At 41.5% G+C, this 20,107-nt stretch overlaps 1 protein-coding gene across 1 annotated transcript in view; it reads left to right on the top strand.

The window, feature by feature from the left end:
- Window positions 1–145: 145 nt before the first annotated feature.
- Window positions 146–20,107, top strand: part of DESI2 (desumoylating isopeptidase 2) — a 43,391-nt gene continuing 23,429 nt past the window's right edge. Inside the window, exon 1 of the mRNA XM_043923520.1 lies at window positions 146–430. Coding sequence (XP_043779455.1) covers window positions 389–430 — 42 coding nt within the window. The 5' untranslated portion in view covers window positions 146–388. The remainder of the gene's footprint in view (window positions 431–20,107) is intronic.

The following is a 20,107-nucleotide window of genomic DNA, read 5'->3' as shown; positions in this document are numbered from 1 at the left end:
GGCGGAAAAGCACCAAGGCTGCGCCATCTTAGGTGCGAGTGCGGCAGTGGAGGCCAGAGCGCAGGCGGGCCCAGCCCCTGCCGGCCCCGCCCCCGGGAGCCCGGCGCCCGCCCCTTGTTCGGGCCCCGCCTTCCCCCACGTGTCTGCCGCGGGGGGAGGTGCCTGAGCCAGAGCGGCCGCCTGCGGTCCGACCCCGTAGGCGCAGAGGGTCCTGTCGGCGGCGCCCGGGAGCGACTAGCTTCCCGATGCTTCCGCCCTGGCTCCCGCCGGCCGGGCTGTGCGGTTAGGGCCCGGCTCCGGCCCCCTGAGGTGTCCGCGTGGGTGAGGACGGTTTCGGCCCCGCGGAACGGAGCGGCTGGAGCGCGAGGCGGCGGCCGCCGGGAGGAGGATGGGGGCTAACCAGTTAGTGGTGCTCAACGTGTACGACATGGTGAGTACGGCGCCGGCGCCCGAGCCCGGCCCCGGCCGGCATTCTCTCGCTGATGGGTTCGGACCCGGCCCCTCGCGTTTCCAGCCTGGCGTCGCCGCCTCCCACTTGGTTCACCGGGGTTGGGGGAGGGGAGTATTATTTTTTTAATCCCTGCAAACGTCTCCGCGCTTCTTAGCTTTTCCCGGTCTGCCCCGGGGCTTTGGCCAAGACTCGGTTCGCCTCGAACCTCCCTCGTGCCCCGACTTGGCTCGGACCCTGGGCTGGGCCCGACCTTTTGGCCGACGAGCAGTGTCCTTTCCGCGAAGCTTGGGTCGCGGGTCGGACTTCCCGCTCCATCACCGGAACCCCGGGGCAGCCCCGCTTCTCCCACCCCAATTGCCCGCTCTGCCAAAGCAGCCCGTCTTCAAAAACTCCCAAGCCCCTCCAAGTCCAGAAAGTCACCGATTGTCGACGCCAGTGCTAGAGTCTCTTTAAAGGTGAACAGGAGCCAACACACCCTAGCCTCCAAGGCAACCTCATTAAAATGAATGAGGCTAAATTAAAATTTATCCAGAAAATAGCCCATCTGAATTATTTAGGAGTTCGTGGTGGTACTCCTTTCCTAGATTCTGGAGACCTCTCTCCAGGTGATGCAACAGGTATCTGACGTGGCCGCAGGAGAAGGACGAGTTTGTTGTGTCATCGAACTTTGGGGGTACTGCGAGCATACAGAAATGAGTCCAAACGTTGGTTTGCGTTATAATCGCCATTGAAATAACCGGTACGCAGTTACTGTTGCAGTTAGATGCATGCTTGGGTTTGTTTGCTTTTGGTCGATTAGTTTTTGTTTTATGAGAGGTCACCACCACTTGGGATGGTTAAAATTTCGTAAGTGGATTGACAAGTGAAAAAGTCCCCAGCATTGTTTTTGTTAGCTTAAAGATGAAGAGCCAAAATACGGGAGGTCGGGAGTCGTGATTCTCACTCATAGATGTAAACTTTGTGTTCCCTTGTATTGTTTTTTAAGTTTTTAAATTTACACTGTAACCTCTTGGGTAGGAAGGAATTCCTATGCCTCAGTTTGGGAATTATGTGAGAAGGCCATAGAGACTGCTTGGGACCTGAGGGGAGTACTCCATTGAGTTTGCATATAAACTTGGAGGTGAAACGAGATAGGTTAGCATACTGAGAAAAGTGGAGTATGATAGGGAAAAGTTCCAGAGAGGAATAATCAGAACCAGAGATTTTAAAAGAGCTTGGTACTTTGTGAAGTCTTTGGCCTGTGTCACTGGTTAAGAAATAATTCTCTAGATTTAAACTTTTTGTGGATAGCTGCGGAAGCCTTTGTTTTTCAAGAATTTTATTGCCCTTTTACTGTTTCTGCCTGGTTCCCCCGTCAGTGGTCTGAATTTGGTTTCTTATTTATTCATGCAGATTGTTACACACCATTCCTCAGGATATATTCTGTTCTTGAGAGTACAGTATATGTTTTCTTCTAGATTGTTAAACCCCTTTGTAAATTAGGATTATGCAGTGGCCAGAGGGCCAGTTTCATTGCCTAAAAGAAATCTGTGAAAGTAGAGGAAGAGAGCATTTTGCTTTTTTAATAAAACTGGAGATACATTCTTTGGCTTACAATGGGCTTCTTTACACTTTAGGTAGTCTATGAATAACAAATCACTGCTATGTCGTAAACGTAGGGACAGCTAGAGATGATTCTCAAACCAGTATGTTTTGAAGGGAGGAGTGTTCTGAAAGATCTTTAAAATGTTAACTAGTTCTGAAAGATCTTTAAAATGTTAACCAGATAACAATTATTCTTCATATAGCTTTTCTGAAGTAGGTAGTTACAAAATAAATAGAGAAAAGGGTACCTGCCCAGAGAGCTACAAATAGGATCTAGAATTTCCAGACCACAGTATGTTTCATTATTTTTTCTACTGAATTGTTCCTGGGTTTATTTCTTATATGTTGCTCTTTGCTGTCAACAGGAGGAGCACGTGAATGTTGATCAGAAATGATAAATAGCTGAGTTACTAGACTTCTAATAAACTTGAGTTTATATGTTCTCCTGAGGGCTTTTGGTCTGTAAGTGTCTTATGTCACTAACTCAGCAACCTACAGTTATTTAGTTAGGACCCTGTAGAAGTCACAAAGATGAATTAATTATGCTTTCTTCTTTAAGGAATTTAGAGTGTCATAGGGGAGGTACACTAGTGGTAACAATTCAGAACAATGCCATGGTTTTGATAACAGCAGAACAAGATGTCAAGAAGACAGTGCTCTTGTAGGATCATGGAATGCTGAAAAATAAAGGGGAAAACCCTGAAGAATGGGGAGGATTCCCGCAGGCAAGGAACAGTCAGCGCAAACAGACTGGCAGGAGAAGGAAAGCACAGGTTGGATTTGGAAAATCCAGTGTAGCTAGAGTGTAGGATGCATGAAAGGAGACAAAACTTTCAGTTTGGCTAGAATTTTTATTAGTTTGGGGCTGAGGGGATGGTCTGTGAGCCAGGGGGAACCATTTAAAGTTTTCGAGGTGAAGAGCAGTGTGGTCGGAGTTATGTTTTAGAATCAAGACCAGTGGATTGAGGTATAAATTTGTAGCTATTATACTCATTTTTCTCAAGTCAGTTTTGGTTTTTGAAGCATCTTTGCTTGATGTCAAGGGCAAATTCCTTTTATCTTTGGTAGTACTTCCTATTCATCATAAATGTCTTTGATGAGGATTGCTGTGGTCTGTCGGAACAGGCCGGGTACATCAGCTGTCTATCTAGTCTAGACTTTGTAAACATGAAAATCAGCCTTTGATTTGTGCTTACAGTCGCTGTTCATAGGGATCTCTTGCAGTGTATTCTTGTTCCTCTTTCTCTGTGAGACTGTTGCCTGCTCTAGTTGACTGTGTTTTTCCTGTTCAGTAGATTGGGAGCTGCTGATCATTTCTTTTCTTCCATAACTCTGTCACATATATTTTGGAAATGAGGTTATTCACATATTGCTAATTTATTGGCATACATAGTAAAGCAAGTGATTCAGATTAGTTTCAATTGCTGGGCCAGTCTCTGGCATAGTCACTTGGACACAAGGTCTTCCTTTGTCATAGATTCAGATTTTGTGCTGCTAAATGAATTTTTAGAAACCAAAAATATGCAGTAATATGATGTTTATAGATTTCATCCTATAAACAATTTTCTTCCTGATTTTTAAATAGTATCTGCACATCTTCAGAGTCACAGACACTTTCTAGGAGTCTTCAGATGGAGAAGTTTTTGTCTGGACTCCATTCTTTTGATTCTCCTCACCCCATTGTACTTCTCCAAGAGTGTGAGGCCATGCAGGTATGACAGGATCTGACTTCCTGCACATCTGTAAATCTAATTCACTCTTCTTGAAAGAGTTTCAGACTCACCTGAATATACTTTAAATCTAAGTGATTCCATAGTTTCTTTAAATCAACATGTCCAGGAACAAACATTTTTCCTTTTCTCCTTTCCTGACCTCAGGCCCCTCCCCCTTTCTCTACCCAACCCTCCCTCCTACATGCTCCCATGGGCGCGCAGACACACATTGCTTGTGTTGTAATTTTATCTCAATAACTAGCACCTTCTTCTGCTCAGTTTCCCAAGCCAGCACCTTGGGAGTAAAACTTAAATTCCTTTTTATTACAAACCCTTCAAACCCTTCCTGTCTCTTAGTTTGGTTGATTTTATCTGGAAGTAAGAGAGAGCTTGACGATCAGTGGCTTAAACTGGAAGGATCCTTAATCCAGAGATTAAACAGTCCCTGTGTTAGTTGAGCAGCTCAGCCAAGTCAGCAAGGACCAAGATGTTTTCATCTTTTTACTCAACTGTCCTCGGCACGTTGGCTTTTCTTCCTGCACTGTCCCCGCGTCACTGTAACGTGACTGTCGGGCACCCGTGTCCTCCTTCACTGAGCTGCGAAGACAGGTGAGCAGGACCGTTCTCCACCTGCACCTCTCCTTTTAATAACAGAAGAGAAAGACTTTGCCAGAGCCACCTTCCTTTCCTGAGAGATTGTCCAGAGTTGGCTCACAGTGACTGTGATGAAGCTGAGAAGGAGGGTGTGTGGCTTTTCCAGCCTTTGTGGTGAGTTGTGAGTAGGCAGGTAGCTGGGAGCCTATGATGTCTATCACAGACTTCACTTTCTGAATATTCTTTAAATTAGTTATCTTACCCCCATTTCCACTACTGCTTCTCAGTAGTTCAGGCCCTCATTATCTCTGCTTCTATAATAGACTTCTTATGAGTTTCAGTCTCAAATGTTACTTCATTTTAGTCCGTCTTCCCTTCTGTGACCAAAGTAGTCTTCCTGAAACATAAATGATTGGTGCCATTCCTCTGCCTAAAATTCACCTGGAAGATAAAGTCTAATAACTAAGGCCGTTTTTGATGCACCTGACTACTTAAAAAAACCTTTCCTACCAGTCCCCTGCTACCACCCCTCCACCTAATATTCACTCTTTATGCTCACACAGTGAAATTTTTAAGTTATCCAAATAGGCTATACTGTAACCAGTATCTTTTACACATGCTGATCCTTCTGTCTGGAGTGTCCAATTCCAACGTTGCTCAGCTATTAATACAACCCCTGTTCCTTCTGACTATAGCTTAGCCTTTACTCATGAGACTTGCCTTAACTTCTGGGCCCTAGTTGTACTTTCTACATGTCTCAATAACTGCATGTGTTATCATTCTGCCCATCCCACTAGACTGCAAGTTACTTGATTGTTGTTGTTCGGGCACCCAGTTGTGTCTGACTCTTTGCATCCCCATGGGCTGCAGCACGCCAGGCCTCTCTGTCCCTCACCATCTCCTGAAATTTGCCCAAGTTCATGTCCATTGCATCGGTGATGCCATCCAGCCATCTCATCCTCTGATGCCCTCTTCTCCTTCTGCCCTCAAGCTTTCCCAGCACCATAGACTTTTCCAATGTGTCAGCTTTTTGCATCAGATGACCAAAACAATGGAGTTTCAGCTTCAGCATGAGTCCTTCCAGTGAGTATTCAGAGTTGATTTCCCTTAAGATTGACTGGTTTGATATCCTTGTGTCCAAGGGACTCTCAGGCGTGTTCTCCAGCACCACAGTTCAAAGGCATCAATTCTTCGGCACTCAGCCTTCTTTATGGTCCAGTCTCACAACCTTAGGTGACCACTGGGAAGGCCATTGCCTTGACATACGGACCTTTGTCGACAGAGTAATGTCTCTGCTTTTTAACACACTGTTTAGCTTTGTCATAGCTTTCCTGCCAGGAAGAAAATGTCTTCTGACACCAGGGCTGCAGTCACCATCTGCAGTGATTTTAGAGCCCAACGAGAGGAAATCTGTGACTACTTCCACCTTTTCCCCTTCTATTTGCCATGCAGTAATGGGGCCAGATGTCATGATCGTAGTTTTCTTAATATTTAGTTTTAAGCCGGCGCTTTCACTCTCCTCCTTCACCCTCATCAAGAGGCTCTTTAGTTCTCTTCGCTCTCTGCCTTTCAGGTGGTATCCTCCTCATATCGAGTTTGTTGATGTTTCTCCCTCCTGTTTTGACTCCAGCTTGTAACTCATCCAGCCTGGCATTTCTTAGCATATAGATTAAACAAACATGGTCTCTACCGTTTATGTCCTTTATTGTGCCCATCTTTGGGCACAGTGTTCCCTTAATATCTCCAGTTTTCCTGAAGAGATCTCTAGTCTTTCCCCTTCTGCTGTTTTCTTCTAGTTTCATACATTGTTCATTGAAGAAGCCCTTCTTGTCTCTCCGTGCTGTTCTTTGGAACTCTGTGTTGAGTTGAATATACCTTTCCCTTTCTCCCTTGCTTTTCATTTCTCTTATTTCTTTGGCTATTGGTCAAGCCTTCTCAGAGAACCACTTTGCCTTCTTGCTTTTCTCTTTCTCTGGATGGTTTTGTCTGCTGCCTCCTGTACAGTATTACGGACCTCCATCCACAGCTCTTCAGGCACTCTGTCTACAAGAGCTAATCCCTTGAATCTGTTCGTTAACCATCACTGCATATTCATAGGGGATCTCATCTAAGTCATACCTGGCTGACATAGTGGTTTTCCCTGCTTTCTTTAGGCCTGAATTTTGCTATGAGAAGCTGATGATCCGAGCCACAGTCAGCTCCAAGTCTTGTTTTTGCTGACTGTATACAGTTTCTCCATCTTTGGCTACAAAGAATGTAATCAATTTGATTTCAGTATTGGCCATTTGGTGGTGTCCATGTGTAAAGTTGTCTCTTGTGTTGTTGAAAAAGGGTATTTTCTATGACCAATACATTTTCTTGGCAAAATTCAGTTAGCCTTTACCCTGCTTCATTTTGTTCTCCAAGGCCAAACTTGCCTGTTACTTCTGATATCTTTTGACTTCCTACTTTTGCATTCCAATCCCCGTTGAATAGAACATCTTTTTTGGTGTTAGTTTTAGGAAGTCTTCTGGGTCTTCATAGAACTGATCAACTTCAGCTTCTTCGGCATCAGTGGCAGGGGCATAGACTTGGATTGCTGTAATGTTGAATGGCTTGTCTTGAAAACGAACCAAGATCATTCTGTCATTTTTGAGGTGGCACCCAAGTACTGCATTTCAGACTCTTTTGTTGATTATAAGGGCTACTCCATTTCTTCTATGGGATTCTTGTCCACAGTAGTAGATACAATGATCATCCGAATTAAATTCACCCATTCCTGTCCATTTTAGTTCACTGATGTGAACTAAAGATGTCGATGTTTTTTCTTACCATCTCCGCTTGCCACGTCTAATTTATCCTGACTCATGGACCTAACATTCCAGGTTCCTGTGCAATACCCTTTTTTGCAGCATCGGATTTTATTTTCATCACCAGACACATCCATAACTGAGCATCGTTTCCACTTTGGCCCCACCCATTCTTTCTCTCTGGGCTATTAGTAGTTCTCTTCCACTCTTCCCTAGTAGCATATTGGACATCTTCATCCTTTGGTGTCATATCTTTTTGTCCCTTTATGCAGTTCATGAGGCTCTAATGGCAGTATACTGGAGTGGTTTGCCATTCCCTCCTCCAGTGGATTACGTTTTGTCTGAACTCTTCGTTAGGACCCGTGCGTCTTGGGCGCCCTGCATGGCATGGCTCCTGGCTTCATCGAGTGACGCGAGTCCTTTCCCCACAGCAGGGCGGTGATCCGTGAAGGGGAGTCACTTGGTAGCATTGTACTGTCACCAGTGTTTAGAACAGGGCCTGTCACTAGAAGGTGTTCTGTAAGTAATATTTACTAAATGAACGGGATTTTAACTAGGCAGTTTTATTAGAAATGGGGCCAGTTCTTAAATGGCATGAGAAAGTCATCTGATCCCTCTTCTCCTGTGTCAAATGCCTGTTTCTGGGGTTTTTTTCCCTGTACTTTTACTTAGTTTATTGTAGGATTGTAGCTTTATTGTTGGAATTGGGTGACCGAGAAGGGGAATAGGATAGGAAAAAATACCCATTATTGTTCTTTGGCATAGCTTCTTTCAGGGGGAGGGAGGTTGTTTTAAACACTGTGGAACTACACTGAAGAAATGTTCTTTACTGGTTTATTCTTTTGAACTTGGGTGTTAGTCACTCCTTGGAAGATAATCCCTCCAAAAACATTGTCAGTATCTGATTAATAGGAACTAGTCTTAAGTTAATAGGAACTAGTCTTAATTTTCTTACACCAAGTATGCTTCTTGGACCAGTGACTCTACCACTTGTTCTAAAAACAGTGACCCACAGGTCTAACTTTAAAAAAAAAAAAAGGACAGTCATAAGTCTGCCCTCTTGTGTTATCCCTAACAGTATCTGCTCTTCTTTTTTCTTCCTTTCTTTTTTTTGGTTTAGTATGTAAAAGAATCCAGTGCCTCTATATGTTCATTTTATATTCCCTCAATAATAAATTGCCCCAAACTTAGTGGTTTACGACAGTGCAGATTTATTCTCTCACATTCGTGTAGGTCAGATGTTTGGGTGGACCGGGCTGGTTCCTCTGCTCTCGGTCTCATAAGGTTTGAAAGCAGGTTGTCAGCTGGCCTAGGCTGCAGGGACAGATCTGCCCAGCCTGTTAAGAGTGTGACGAAAATTCAGTGGCCTGCAGTTGTAGGGCCGAGGTCCCATTCCTTGCTGCTGTGTCAGCCAGGCTTCTCTCAGATGCTTAAAGTCTCTTGCATTCCTCACCTGCATCCTTCATCTTCAAACCGGCAATAATGCACTGAGTCCTTGCCACACTTTAGAGGGCTCTGGCCTCCCCTTCTGCCACATCGATTCCACGTGCATCCAGAGGAAGTTCTCTGCTTTTATGGGCTTTTATATATAGATGAGACCTAGAAGGATATTCCAGGGGAGTATCTGTCTTGAGGGCTTCCCTGATGGTTCAGATGATAAAGAATCTGCCTGCAATGCAGGAGACCCAGGTAGATGAGACCCACGAGGGTATTCCAGGGGAATATCTCTCTTGAAGTCTATAACTTTACTTCTGAAGGTCCCTTTGTTGTGTAATACAGCATATTCACAGGTTCTGTAGACCAGGATCTAGACATCTTAAGAAGTCGTTCTGCCTACCACACCATCTGTGAGAGACATTTTGTAAACCCCAAACTGTTCAGTGTTCCCTTTCAGCACTCCTTTGGCTTGCCATGGAGTAAATGCTAACCTGGTAACTTAGAATGGAAAATCTGATGTTCAGTCATCCCCCAGTATCCTTGGGGGAATTGGTTCCAGGCCCCACCCCAGATGCCAACGTCTGCAGATGCTCAAATCCCGTAGCTGGCCATCCCCGTGCACAGATGCAGAAACTGTGGATTCAAAGGCTGACTGTATTTATTGGGGAAAACAAAGTCTACATTTCAGGTATTCCCATGTTGTTAAAGAGTCAAATGTATTAAAAAAGTAAAGTTTGGAAGCTTTTTATGGTGACAAATACTCAGATATGAAGGGTCCAAGCATGTTAATGACTACAGACTCTTCGAAGTACAGTGGTACCGTGTATACCAACCCCAAGGTCACGTGATGAGGGGTAAAGTTAACCAAATAGAATTTAGTGAAACTTATAAATTACTTTTAAATACCAGGGAGAGCATACTATTTTAGGTGAATTCTTTTGTTAAACAGGTTTTTCTTAAGTTACACTTTCCATTTGTTGACTGTCAAGATTTTCTGTAAGATATTTAAATTCGAAAGCACTATTATTGTTCCTGTGTCACCCGGTTGGTTGTTAGAATATAAAGAGAAGCTGCCAAAATAATGTTACTGTTGTTGGTCAGTCGCTAAGTGGTTTGACTCTGCCACCCCATGGACTGCAGCACACCAGGCTTCCCGGTCCTTCACTGTCTCCCAGAGTTTGCTCAAATTCATGTTCGTTGAATTGAGGATGCTATCTAACCATCTCATCCTCTGCCTCCCTCTTCTCCTTTTGCCTTCAGTCTTTCCCAGCATCACCATCTTTTCCCCTGAGTCTACTCTTTGCATCAGATGGGCAAAGTATTGGAGCTTCAACTTCAGCATCAGCCCAATGAATATTCAGAGTATTAAACTATGAGAAAGGCAAAGCAGTAATAAAGGGAAACAAGATATGTGTAAAACAGTTTTGTTTCTATTTATCTGGAATGTATTTAGTATTTGACTATGATAGTCCCTTACCCATGAAATGAAAACTCAAAAATTAACTAACTGACCCCACATTATTTGAAAAAAAAGTCTCTCCTCACCAATTGTGATGTCATCTTTATCATAATACTGAATTCTTGCCCATACAGAATTGATTAGTCTCATTACGACACTATTTTAATTATTATAATTTTACAATATATTTAGTATATGGCTGGGCCAGTTTCCGTTTATTATCATTCCAAAGTTTTCGTGACTACTACTCATTTTCTTTTTTAGGAATACTTTGTAAAGCTCTGAAAAAATTCCATAGTTTTTTTGTCTCTCTTTTTTTAATTTTATTGAAGTAAACATGAAATTTATTGTCTTGATCATTTTTAGCTATTGTAGTTCAATGTACATTCACATGGTTGTGCAACCAGTCTCAGAACTTTTTGTCATCTTTCAAAAGTGAAATTATACCCATTAAACAACCATTTCCCACTTCCCCTTCCCCTCAGTCCCTGGTTATCACCGTTCTGCTTTCTTTGTCTATGAATAGATAACCTCATACAAGTAGAATCATGCAGTATTTGTCTTTTTGTAACTGACCTATTTCTCTCTGCATAGAGTTCTCAGGGTTCATCCCTCTTGTAGCATCTGTCAGTTTTTTTCTTCTCAAGGCTGAATGATAGTCCACATTTTGTTTATGCCTTTATCTGTTGATTGATGTTTACTTTCACTTTTTAGCTATTGTCAATAGTGCTGCTGTGGGCGTGGGTATAGAGATATTGGTTCCAGGTCTCTGCTTTCAGTTCCTTTAGCTATATATCCCGTAGCCCATAAAATTTTTTTGAGTTTCATAACATTTCAGCCTCATGTCATCCCTCTAAAAAGGCTTCCACTAGCCTAAAACGACAGAAAGAGTTTATACTTTTGTTCCCAAGTGAAAAGCCAATGCTAGTTAATGAATGATCCGTGAGTCCCCACGTTCATCGGAGGTACATGGTATATTTATCCTATCTTAAATTATCATTCTATAGAAGTCTGTTCCTTGACCTTCTGTACTATTCATTTATTTAGTTACCTGTGCACCATTACAGATGTTTAATTGTGGTATTCTACTGTGTTTTGATGACTGGTCATGAGTTTCTCATATTCTCCTTCAGTTCTTTTTTTTCCTCCACATATCTATTTTTCAAACAGAATTTAAAATCAGTTTATCAAAAAATTCATTAAAAATTGAAGTATAATGACACTAAATTTGTGAATAATTTTTGGGAAGAATAGATAGATTTACAGTATTGAGTCTTTTCCTGTAATAATAAGAGCAATAATAATAATAACAGTTTTGTGTGTTTTGTGTATGCCAACCATTGTAATAAGCCATTCTCTCATATCCCTTTTAAAAAATGGTGAAATAGGCTTAGTTGAAGAGCCTGTTCAGACTCATGCCTTAAGTGGTAGAGCAGGTTTTTTTTAATTAATTCATTTTAGTTGGAGGCTAATTACAATAGTGTGGTGGTTTTTGCCATACATTGATATGAATCAACCACGGGTGTACATGTGTCCCCCATCCTGAGCCCCCCTCCCACCTCCCTCCCCATCCCATCCCTCTGGGTTGTCCCCTGCACTGGCTTTGAGTGCCCTGTTTCATGCATTGAACTTGGGCTGGTGATCTATTTCACATATGGTAGTATACATGTTTCAATGCTATTCTCTCAAATCATCCCACCCTCGCCTTCTCCCACAGAGTCCAAAGGCTGTTCTTTATATCTGTGTCTCTTTTGCTGTCTCGCATATAGGGTCATCGTTACCATCTTTCTAAATTCCATATATATGCGTTAATATACTGTATTGGTGTTTTTCTTTCTGACTTACTTCACTCTGTATAATAGGCTCCAGTTTCATCCACCTCATTAGAACTGACTCACATGTGTTCTTTTTAATAACTGAGTAATATTCCACTGTGTATATATACCACAACTTTCTTACCCATTCGTCCACCAGTGGACATCTAGGTTGCTTCCAGGTCCTAGCTGTTGTAAACAGTGCTGTGATGAACAGTGGGGTACATGTGGGTAGAGCAGTTTTGAACCAAGAGCTCTTAACACTAAAGTCTGTGCCACTGACCACCATGTAGCACCCCTCATCCATGGAAAGTGCTATGTTTCTCTTTTTATTTGTCCTAATCTTACACACATCGGTAAACTAAGTTTCATTGTGCTCTTCGGAACCCATGAATAGGTAGTGATTTGTAAACATCCCCTACATCCTCATCCTTTTCTGTAAATGATTTTGTAAATGGTTGGTTTTATGTGTCAGCTGGGTAGGGAGCCCAGTTTTCGGTCAAGCAACAGTCTAGGTGTTGCTGTGAAAATATTTTCTAGATTTGGTAAATATTTAAATCAGTAGACTTTGAGTAAAACAGATTATCCTCCATAATGTGGGTGGGCCTCATCCAATCTGTTGAAGAGCTTAAGAAAAAAGACCAAGATCCTATAAAGAAGGAATTTTGTGTCAGACAGCTGTAACATCACTTCTTCCCAGCCTCTCTAGCCTGCTGTCCTGTCCTGCAAATTTCAGACTTGCCATCCCCCACAATCACATGAGTCAATTTCTTAATAATCACTTCCTTACTCCCACCGCCCCCATCCAAGTTAGATTTTGTACTCTACCATTTTAATCATTCCCTCTGTCATACTTGTCTAGCAGCTGTAGTTAAATTGAACTCTCCATCTACTCAATACCTCAGCAGCCAAATGCAGCTAGAGAAAAATATACAACCATACAGACTAATCTCACTTTAAAATCATGACCACAAACCCCAGGAGGACCCTAAATGCCATTTGGCAACATTTCCTTATTTCTCTAGTCAACTGACTTACCCACTCTCCAAGACAATTGCAGTATTTCATGCTCTCTTTCCACCTTCTTTACTGTCGGCTGATGACTTCACTGCTTATTTCATTTAAATTAAAATTAAAAAATTGAAGAGAATGTTCTCACCCTTCCACCACCACTGTTCATCTCCTGTTACATGGAATGGGACTGTCTGAGGTCAAACCTTCCCCTGTGTGCTGAAACCCAGACTCTGCTACGCAAGGACTTTGCTCTCAGAATTGTCTTCTTATGTTCTCTCTCTTCAGGTTTTGTTTTGTTTTTTACCCCTACTTTCATTCCAATCAGCATACGAATATGCTGTAATATTTTCCAACTCTTATCCATTTGAATCAAGGAGAACTAGTGGGATACTTCAATATTATTTCTGTTAACTGTCCACCATATTGTACCATGATGTTCCCATGGTGCTCTCAGCCTGGGGGTTTATGTCATTTTAAATCAACTTCCAAAGAAATTTATTACTTAAGAGGCTAACAAATAACGAAGCAAGCAAGAGCTGTGATGTTTCAGTTCACATTCATTCTGACCTCTTTTATCTGTGGGTATCAAAGCAATAATGCAGCAGGACTTCCCTGGCAGTCCAGGGGTTGATAGTTCTCGCTTCCATTGCAGGGGGCGTGGGTTCAATCCCTGGTCTGGGACCTAAGATCCTACATGCTGCATGACATGGTCAACCAAAAAAAAGGCTTTTTTTTTTGCACTTTCTAAGTTATTCATTCTGCAGTGAACTTGAGGGTAGAGACAGTGTGTTACTCTTCTTTTTATTCCCAGAACTTGGTATATAGTCATTACAGTACTTTAAAAAGGTTTCTTGGACTTAACCTGAGGTTCCCCTAGGACTTGTCATCCTGAAACAGTTTCTTCCTCCATTGTGTCATCTTGTTCGTGGCTGCTCCTTGCAGGATGGAGAAGCGTGCATGCAGGGTTCTGCATTGCTCAGGTGTCTTGACGGGTCTCCCTGGCCAGTCGGGTGGCAAGTGAGAGTCACAGAACATCCACACTGGTTCAGAACAAGAGTAGCAATATGAGAAAGAAGGCTGAGGCAGGCTTGCCTTCTCCTTGGTCATGCCTGGAATCTGTTACTGAAAGTAGTGAAATGTGTTCGTAGTTCTTTGTCATTGTGGTTTAGCCTTGGCATCAGGTTGCATGGATTTGTATTTTACCTCCTGCTTTTCAGCTATGTGACTTTGAGGAAATTAACTTCTCTGTGCTACTGTTTCTTTCTAAAATGGGAATAGGATTTCCCTGGCCATTCAGTGGTTAAGACTCCATGATTCCAATGCAGGGGCTACGGGTTCCACCCCTTGTAAAGACACTAAGATTCCACATGCCAAATGGTCAAAAAATAAATAAAATGGGAGAAGTACTGTATTTGGCTTATAGGGTTTTTATAAGGATCATATGAGTCAATTTATATAAGATGCATAGAATGACACCTGGCACATGATCAGCACTAGAAAGTGTTACCTGTTGTTGTTGCTTGTGTTGTTATTTGCAGGATTGTAAAAGCTAAGTGAGCTTCCGTTTGTATACTTTCAGTAGTTGCAACACTTAATAGCTTGATTTGGGGATTTCTTCACTTTATCTGAAGGAGAGTTAGCACACAGAGCAAAGCACTACCCCAACTGAAGCGTTGAAAGCAGGTTGTGGTAGATCCAGTCAGGAAGGGGTCGAGCAGTAGAGAGGTAGGGGCGTGGGTACAAACTACTGGGTGTACAACAGGCTCAAGGATATAATTGTGTAACATGGGGAATATAGTCAATATTTTATAACAACTGTAAATGGAAAACAAGCTTGTAAAATTGTATAAAAATTAATAATTTAGATTTTATTCAAGTGGGCTATTGTACATTTGACACCATCTCCAAGATCTCTGTCATACTAAATATATAAAATTGGGGTTAATTGTGTAGCACTTTTTATCCCCTTGGCATTAGAGTTGACAGCTAGTCTTCAGCCTTTCTGCCACATGAACTTAATGGAACTAATTTATAAGTCGTGAAGTATTTATGGAAACTGAAACAACTTAGCTTGAGATTGGTTTGTATACCACAGCATAACTGTAGTTTCTAACTCACTGTCCAGCGGTGAGTTACATGAACCACCAGATAAAGTTAACATGTTCATTGTCTCCAGCAGCTCGCAGTATAATCTGTTGTGTGAATTAGAATCTGCTGAATACTATTAGAAGAGTTGTCTGGTTGAAGTACCATGGAAATTCTAGTTTCTAAAAGGAACACATCTTGTATATTTTCCCTCTCCTTCACATTTGAAGGTTAGTTATAGTTCCCAGGGTAGGAGGTCTCTCCATTACTAAACTAGATAAGGTGGGCATGTCATACGGCATTTAGGCAAAGAGTAATGATGGCTGTTTTTACCTGTGATGGTACATGAGAGGTCACCAAAATTTCACACTTAAGAAAAACGATGAACTAATATTAATGATCTCCATCTTATTCTGAAGTTGTTCAGGATACTTCAAGACCACGTAAAGAAAATCAAAGCCACATGAGACTGTCTATTAGGAAATAGTCATGTAATTTAAAAAAGCAGTAGATAAAGCCTAAGAAACCGGGGCTCTATGTGCGACTTAGCCACTTATTATGTGGCCTTGGGCACAAATTACTTGGTTGAATATCCCAAAAGTGATTTACATATTTTGTGTGGACTATTATGAAACACAGAGTAAGTGAAAGCATGTGCTAGAGTAACATCCAAAAAATGAGTTACTTATGATATATACACGTATTTGTTTTAACACTTATCAAATTGTGATTGATTGTTTACATTTTTAATGAGTTCCTTATGGACAGGGACTGTGAGTTGATCATCCTTAGATCTCCAGTGTCTAGCAGAGTCCCTGACACATATGTTTTATTAGTCAAAGTTGTCGAACTTTATTTATAGCTTTGCAGGTAAGTAAAAACTTAAAGTAAGATTTACACTGAGATGCAATTTAGGGGAACCTTCTAGAACCATTTCTCAATTTTATCCTGGGCTTCCCTCTGGCTCAGCTGGTAAAGAATCCACCCACAATGCGGGAGACCTGGGTTCAGTCCGTGGGTTGGGAAGACCCCCTGGAGAAGGGAACGGCTACCCACTCCAGTAATCTGGCCTGGAGAATTCCATGGACTGTATAGTCCATGGGGTCACAAAGAGTCAGACACAACTGAGCGACTTTCACTTTCAACTAAGATATACATTTTATATAATACTTATTAAACACACATGTAACTGAAACCAGATATTTAGGAAACACTTCGGTGTGTATGTGATATCCTCTAATAAGTTCTATTCCACTATGTTTAGTGCGTGCATGTGTGTTAAGTCACTTCAGTCATGTCCAACTCTTTGCAACCCTATGGACTGTAGCTCACCAGGCTCCTCTGTCCATGGGATTCTCCAGGCAAGAATAATAAAGTGGGTTTCCATGCCCTCCTCCACAGGATCTTTCCAACCCAGGAGACTTCGAACCCAAGTCTCTTGTGTCTCCTGCATTGGCAGGTGGGTTCTTTACAACTAGCACCACCTGAGAAGCCCACATTATATTTCATTCAGTTAAAATAATGCTGGCACAACCCACTGAAGTGATTTCAGGATTTTTTAATGAGTTTTACACCTGCAGTTTAAAAGATAACTTTTTAAGAATGCAGTCTCCAAGAGAACAGAAACTTGGTTATGTTTGAGTCTGTATTGCTAGTTCTATTGTGTCGTAGGTGTTCAATAAATATTTCTTGAATGAGTGAAAGAGTGGAGATCCTCTTTTCCCATGGTGGTGGTGTTCAGTCAATAAGTCATGTCCGACTCTTTGCAGTCCCGTAAACTGCAGCACGCCAGGCTTCCCTGTCTTTCACTATCTCCTGAGTTTGCTCAAACCCATGTCCATTGAGTCAGTGAGGCCATCCAACCATCTCATCCTCTGTCATCCCCTTCTCCTCTTGCCATCAATCTTTCCCAGCATCAGGGTCTTTTCTAATGAGTTGGCTCTTTACATCAGGTGGCCAAAGTATTGGAGCTTCAGCTTCAACATCAGTCCTTCCAGTGAATATTCAGGACTGATTTCCTTTAGGATTGACTGGTTTGATCTCCTTGCTAAGGAACTCTCAAGAGTCTTCTCCAACACCACAGTTTAAAAGCATCAATTCTTTGGCACTCAGCATTCTTTATGGTCCAACTCTCACATCCATACATGACTACTGGAAAAATCATAGCTTTGACTAGATGGACCTTTATCGACAAAGTGATGCCTCTTCTTTTTAATATGCTGTCTAGGCTTGTCCTAGCTTTTCTTCCAAGGAACATGCATCTTTTAATTTCATGACTGCAGTCACCATCTGCAGTGATTTTGGAGCCCAAGAAAATAAAGTCTGTCACTATTTCCATTGTTTCCCCATCTATTTGCCATGAAGTGATAGAACTGGATGACATGATCTTCTTTTTATGAATGTTGAATTTTAAGCCACTCTCCTCTTTCACTTTTATCACGAGGCTCTTTAGTCCTTTGCTTTCTGCCATAAGGGTGGTGTCATCTGTGTATCTGAGGTTATTGATGTTTCTCCCGGCAATCTTGATTCCAGTTTGTGCTTCATCCAGCCTGGCATTTCACGTGATATACTCTGCATATAAGGTAAATAAGAAGGGTGACAGTAAACAGTCTTGACGTATTCCTTCCCAATTTGGAACCAGTCTGTTTCATGTCCGGTTCTAACTTGACCTGTCCGATTGCTTCTTGACCTACATACAGGTTTCTCAGGAGGCAGGTAAGGTGGTCTGGTATTCCTGTTTCTTTAAGAATTTTCCATAGTTTGTTGTGATCCACACAGTCAAAGGCTTTAGCATAGTCAGTGAAGCAGAAATAGATGGGGTTTTTTGGAATTCCCTTGCTTTTTCCCATCCTCTTTCCCATGAGTCACATTTAAGGACAGGACAAAGGAAAAAGGATTACATGTTCCTTGCTACATTTCAGCTGATCAAGAATTTGAATGATCTAAGTATAATACAGTACACTAAGCAACATGGAGGGTACAGAATTAAGTAAGACTTTGTCTCAGATCTCATGCAGTTTTAGAACCCAGGAGGATAGTCAAATACAAATAGACTCCTTAGAAGGAGTTTCAGTGTTTTACCAAAATCTTTCACACAACTAAATTAAGTGCTTGCTAGGAGAGATTTGCCGAGAACTTGGTTTTCCGGTATAGCTGTGGTTCAGGACCAAGCACTGGCAGTCCCCTGCCCATCACTGGTGGAGTCAAACTGTGCGTCACATAAAATAGGTTTAGTCCTAACAATGTTCATGGCGCATTTGGTTCACTGTTGATTTGACTTTTAAAAATCTAGTCTCCTTTAAATAACTTAATTCAGAGTCATCTTGTATCTAGCTTGTTGTGGATTTTAGAAATTGGATCTTTTGGTGAACATAGTAATTTGTTTTTGAGAATTAGTTTGCCTAATCAATAAAGAAGAGGAACTTCAGCCCTGTACAAAATACATGTCACCACATTTTCTTTGCTTTTTAGATTATCATGTCAGCATATATATATTATCATGTCTATATCATGTCAGGCATATTCACACTCATGAGATCAGGACAGTACTTAGGAGCTTTTAAGACTCAGTACAGTCCCTAAGAAGGCCAGTCTAAGGCTAACTTTAAGTTTTATCAGAAAGGGGCAGTCTAAATAGTTATATTGAAGCAAATGTAAACTGGAACTGTCCCAGCAAACAAGGAAGTTTGGCTGTAGCTTTTGTGCATATCTTTATTTTGGCTACACTGTCAGTCTTAGGCTAACTTTAAATTTTATCATCAGAACTGAGACTTGAGAGTAAAACAGTATTAACTAAAAGATTACTGACAAATCTTTCATAATCAGGAGATATTATGTACTCCAAAAGATTAACTCAGGTATTAAGCCTGAGTTACTGTTAGCGACAATTTATAAATAATTTTGAAATGAAAATGTTTTTGATATGTAGATATTTTTTTTTTCCCTGAGACATAGAACGTCAGCCATGTGCTTATCAGATAATATTTTCTGGTAGTGAAGAGATTGGACATTTTCTCAGAAATAGTAATAAAATAGAATCTATACTATATAATTCTTCAGAGAAGGCAATGGCACCCCACTCCAGTACTCTTGCCTGGAAAATCCCATGTATGGAGGAGCCTGGTAGGCTGCAGTCCATGGGGTCGCGAAGAGTCAGACATGACTGAGCGACTTCACTTTCACTTTTCACTTTTATGCATTGGAGAAGGAAATGGCAACCCACTCCAGTGTTCTAGCCTGGAGAATCCCAGGGATGGGGTCGCACAGAGTCGAACATGACTGAAGTGACTTAGCAGCAGCATACTATATAGTTCTTACAGTATAAAGCAAATTAACAGACATGGATATTCACGATTGCATCTAAGAAAATATTGGAAAATCTCAGTTCATTCGGTGCAATTTTATTGTCTGGTTTATGACCAGCCTGGTGTTAAGGCACCATAGAAAGCATTTAAATGTGATTTACTGTTAAGTAGCATTTGTGGTAAGATTATCTTGGAATATATCCATTGGTACCAAAAAGACTTCATAACATAGCTTAACAGTGTGAACATCAAGGACAGTTTTATATGAGAAGACACTATAATAATTACCCCACAGTCTCTACTTGTCACAGTTTATTTTGGATTTTTATTTATTTATTTTTATTTATTTATTTTTTTTTGTCGTGTCTGACTCTTTGTGATCCCATGGATGAGTGCAATTGTGCGGTAGTTTGAGCATTCTTTGGCATTGCCTTTCTTTGAGATTGGAATGAAAACTGACCTTTTCCAGTCCTGTGGCCACTGCTGAGTTTTCTAAATTTGCTGACATATTGAGTGCAGCACTGTCACAGCATCGTCTTTTAGGATTGGAAATAGCTCAACTGGAATTCCATCACCTCCACTAGCTTTTTTCACAGTGATGTTTCCTAAGGTCCACTTGACTTCGCATTTCAGGATGTCTGGCTCTAGGTGAGTGATTACATCATCATGGTTACGTGGGTCATGAAGATCTTTTTTGTATAGTTCCTACATGTATTCCTGCCACCTAATATCTTCTGCTTCTGTTAGGTCCCTACCATTTCTGTCCTTACTGTAACAATCTTTGCACAAAATATTCCCTCAGTATCTCTAATCTTCTGGACAGTGTGGGAAGACAATATCATTTCTTGCCCTCTTAGAGCTCAG

The sequence above is a fragment of the Cervus elaphus genome, chromosome 14 (genome assembly GCF_910594005.1).
Source record: "Cervus elaphus chromosome 14, mCerEla1.1, whole genome shotgun sequence".
Taxonomy (NCBI): Eukaryota; Metazoa; Chordata; class Mammalia; order Artiodactyla; family Cervidae; genus Cervus; species Cervus elaphus.
This window is presented reverse-complemented; position numbering and strand designations above follow the sequence as displayed.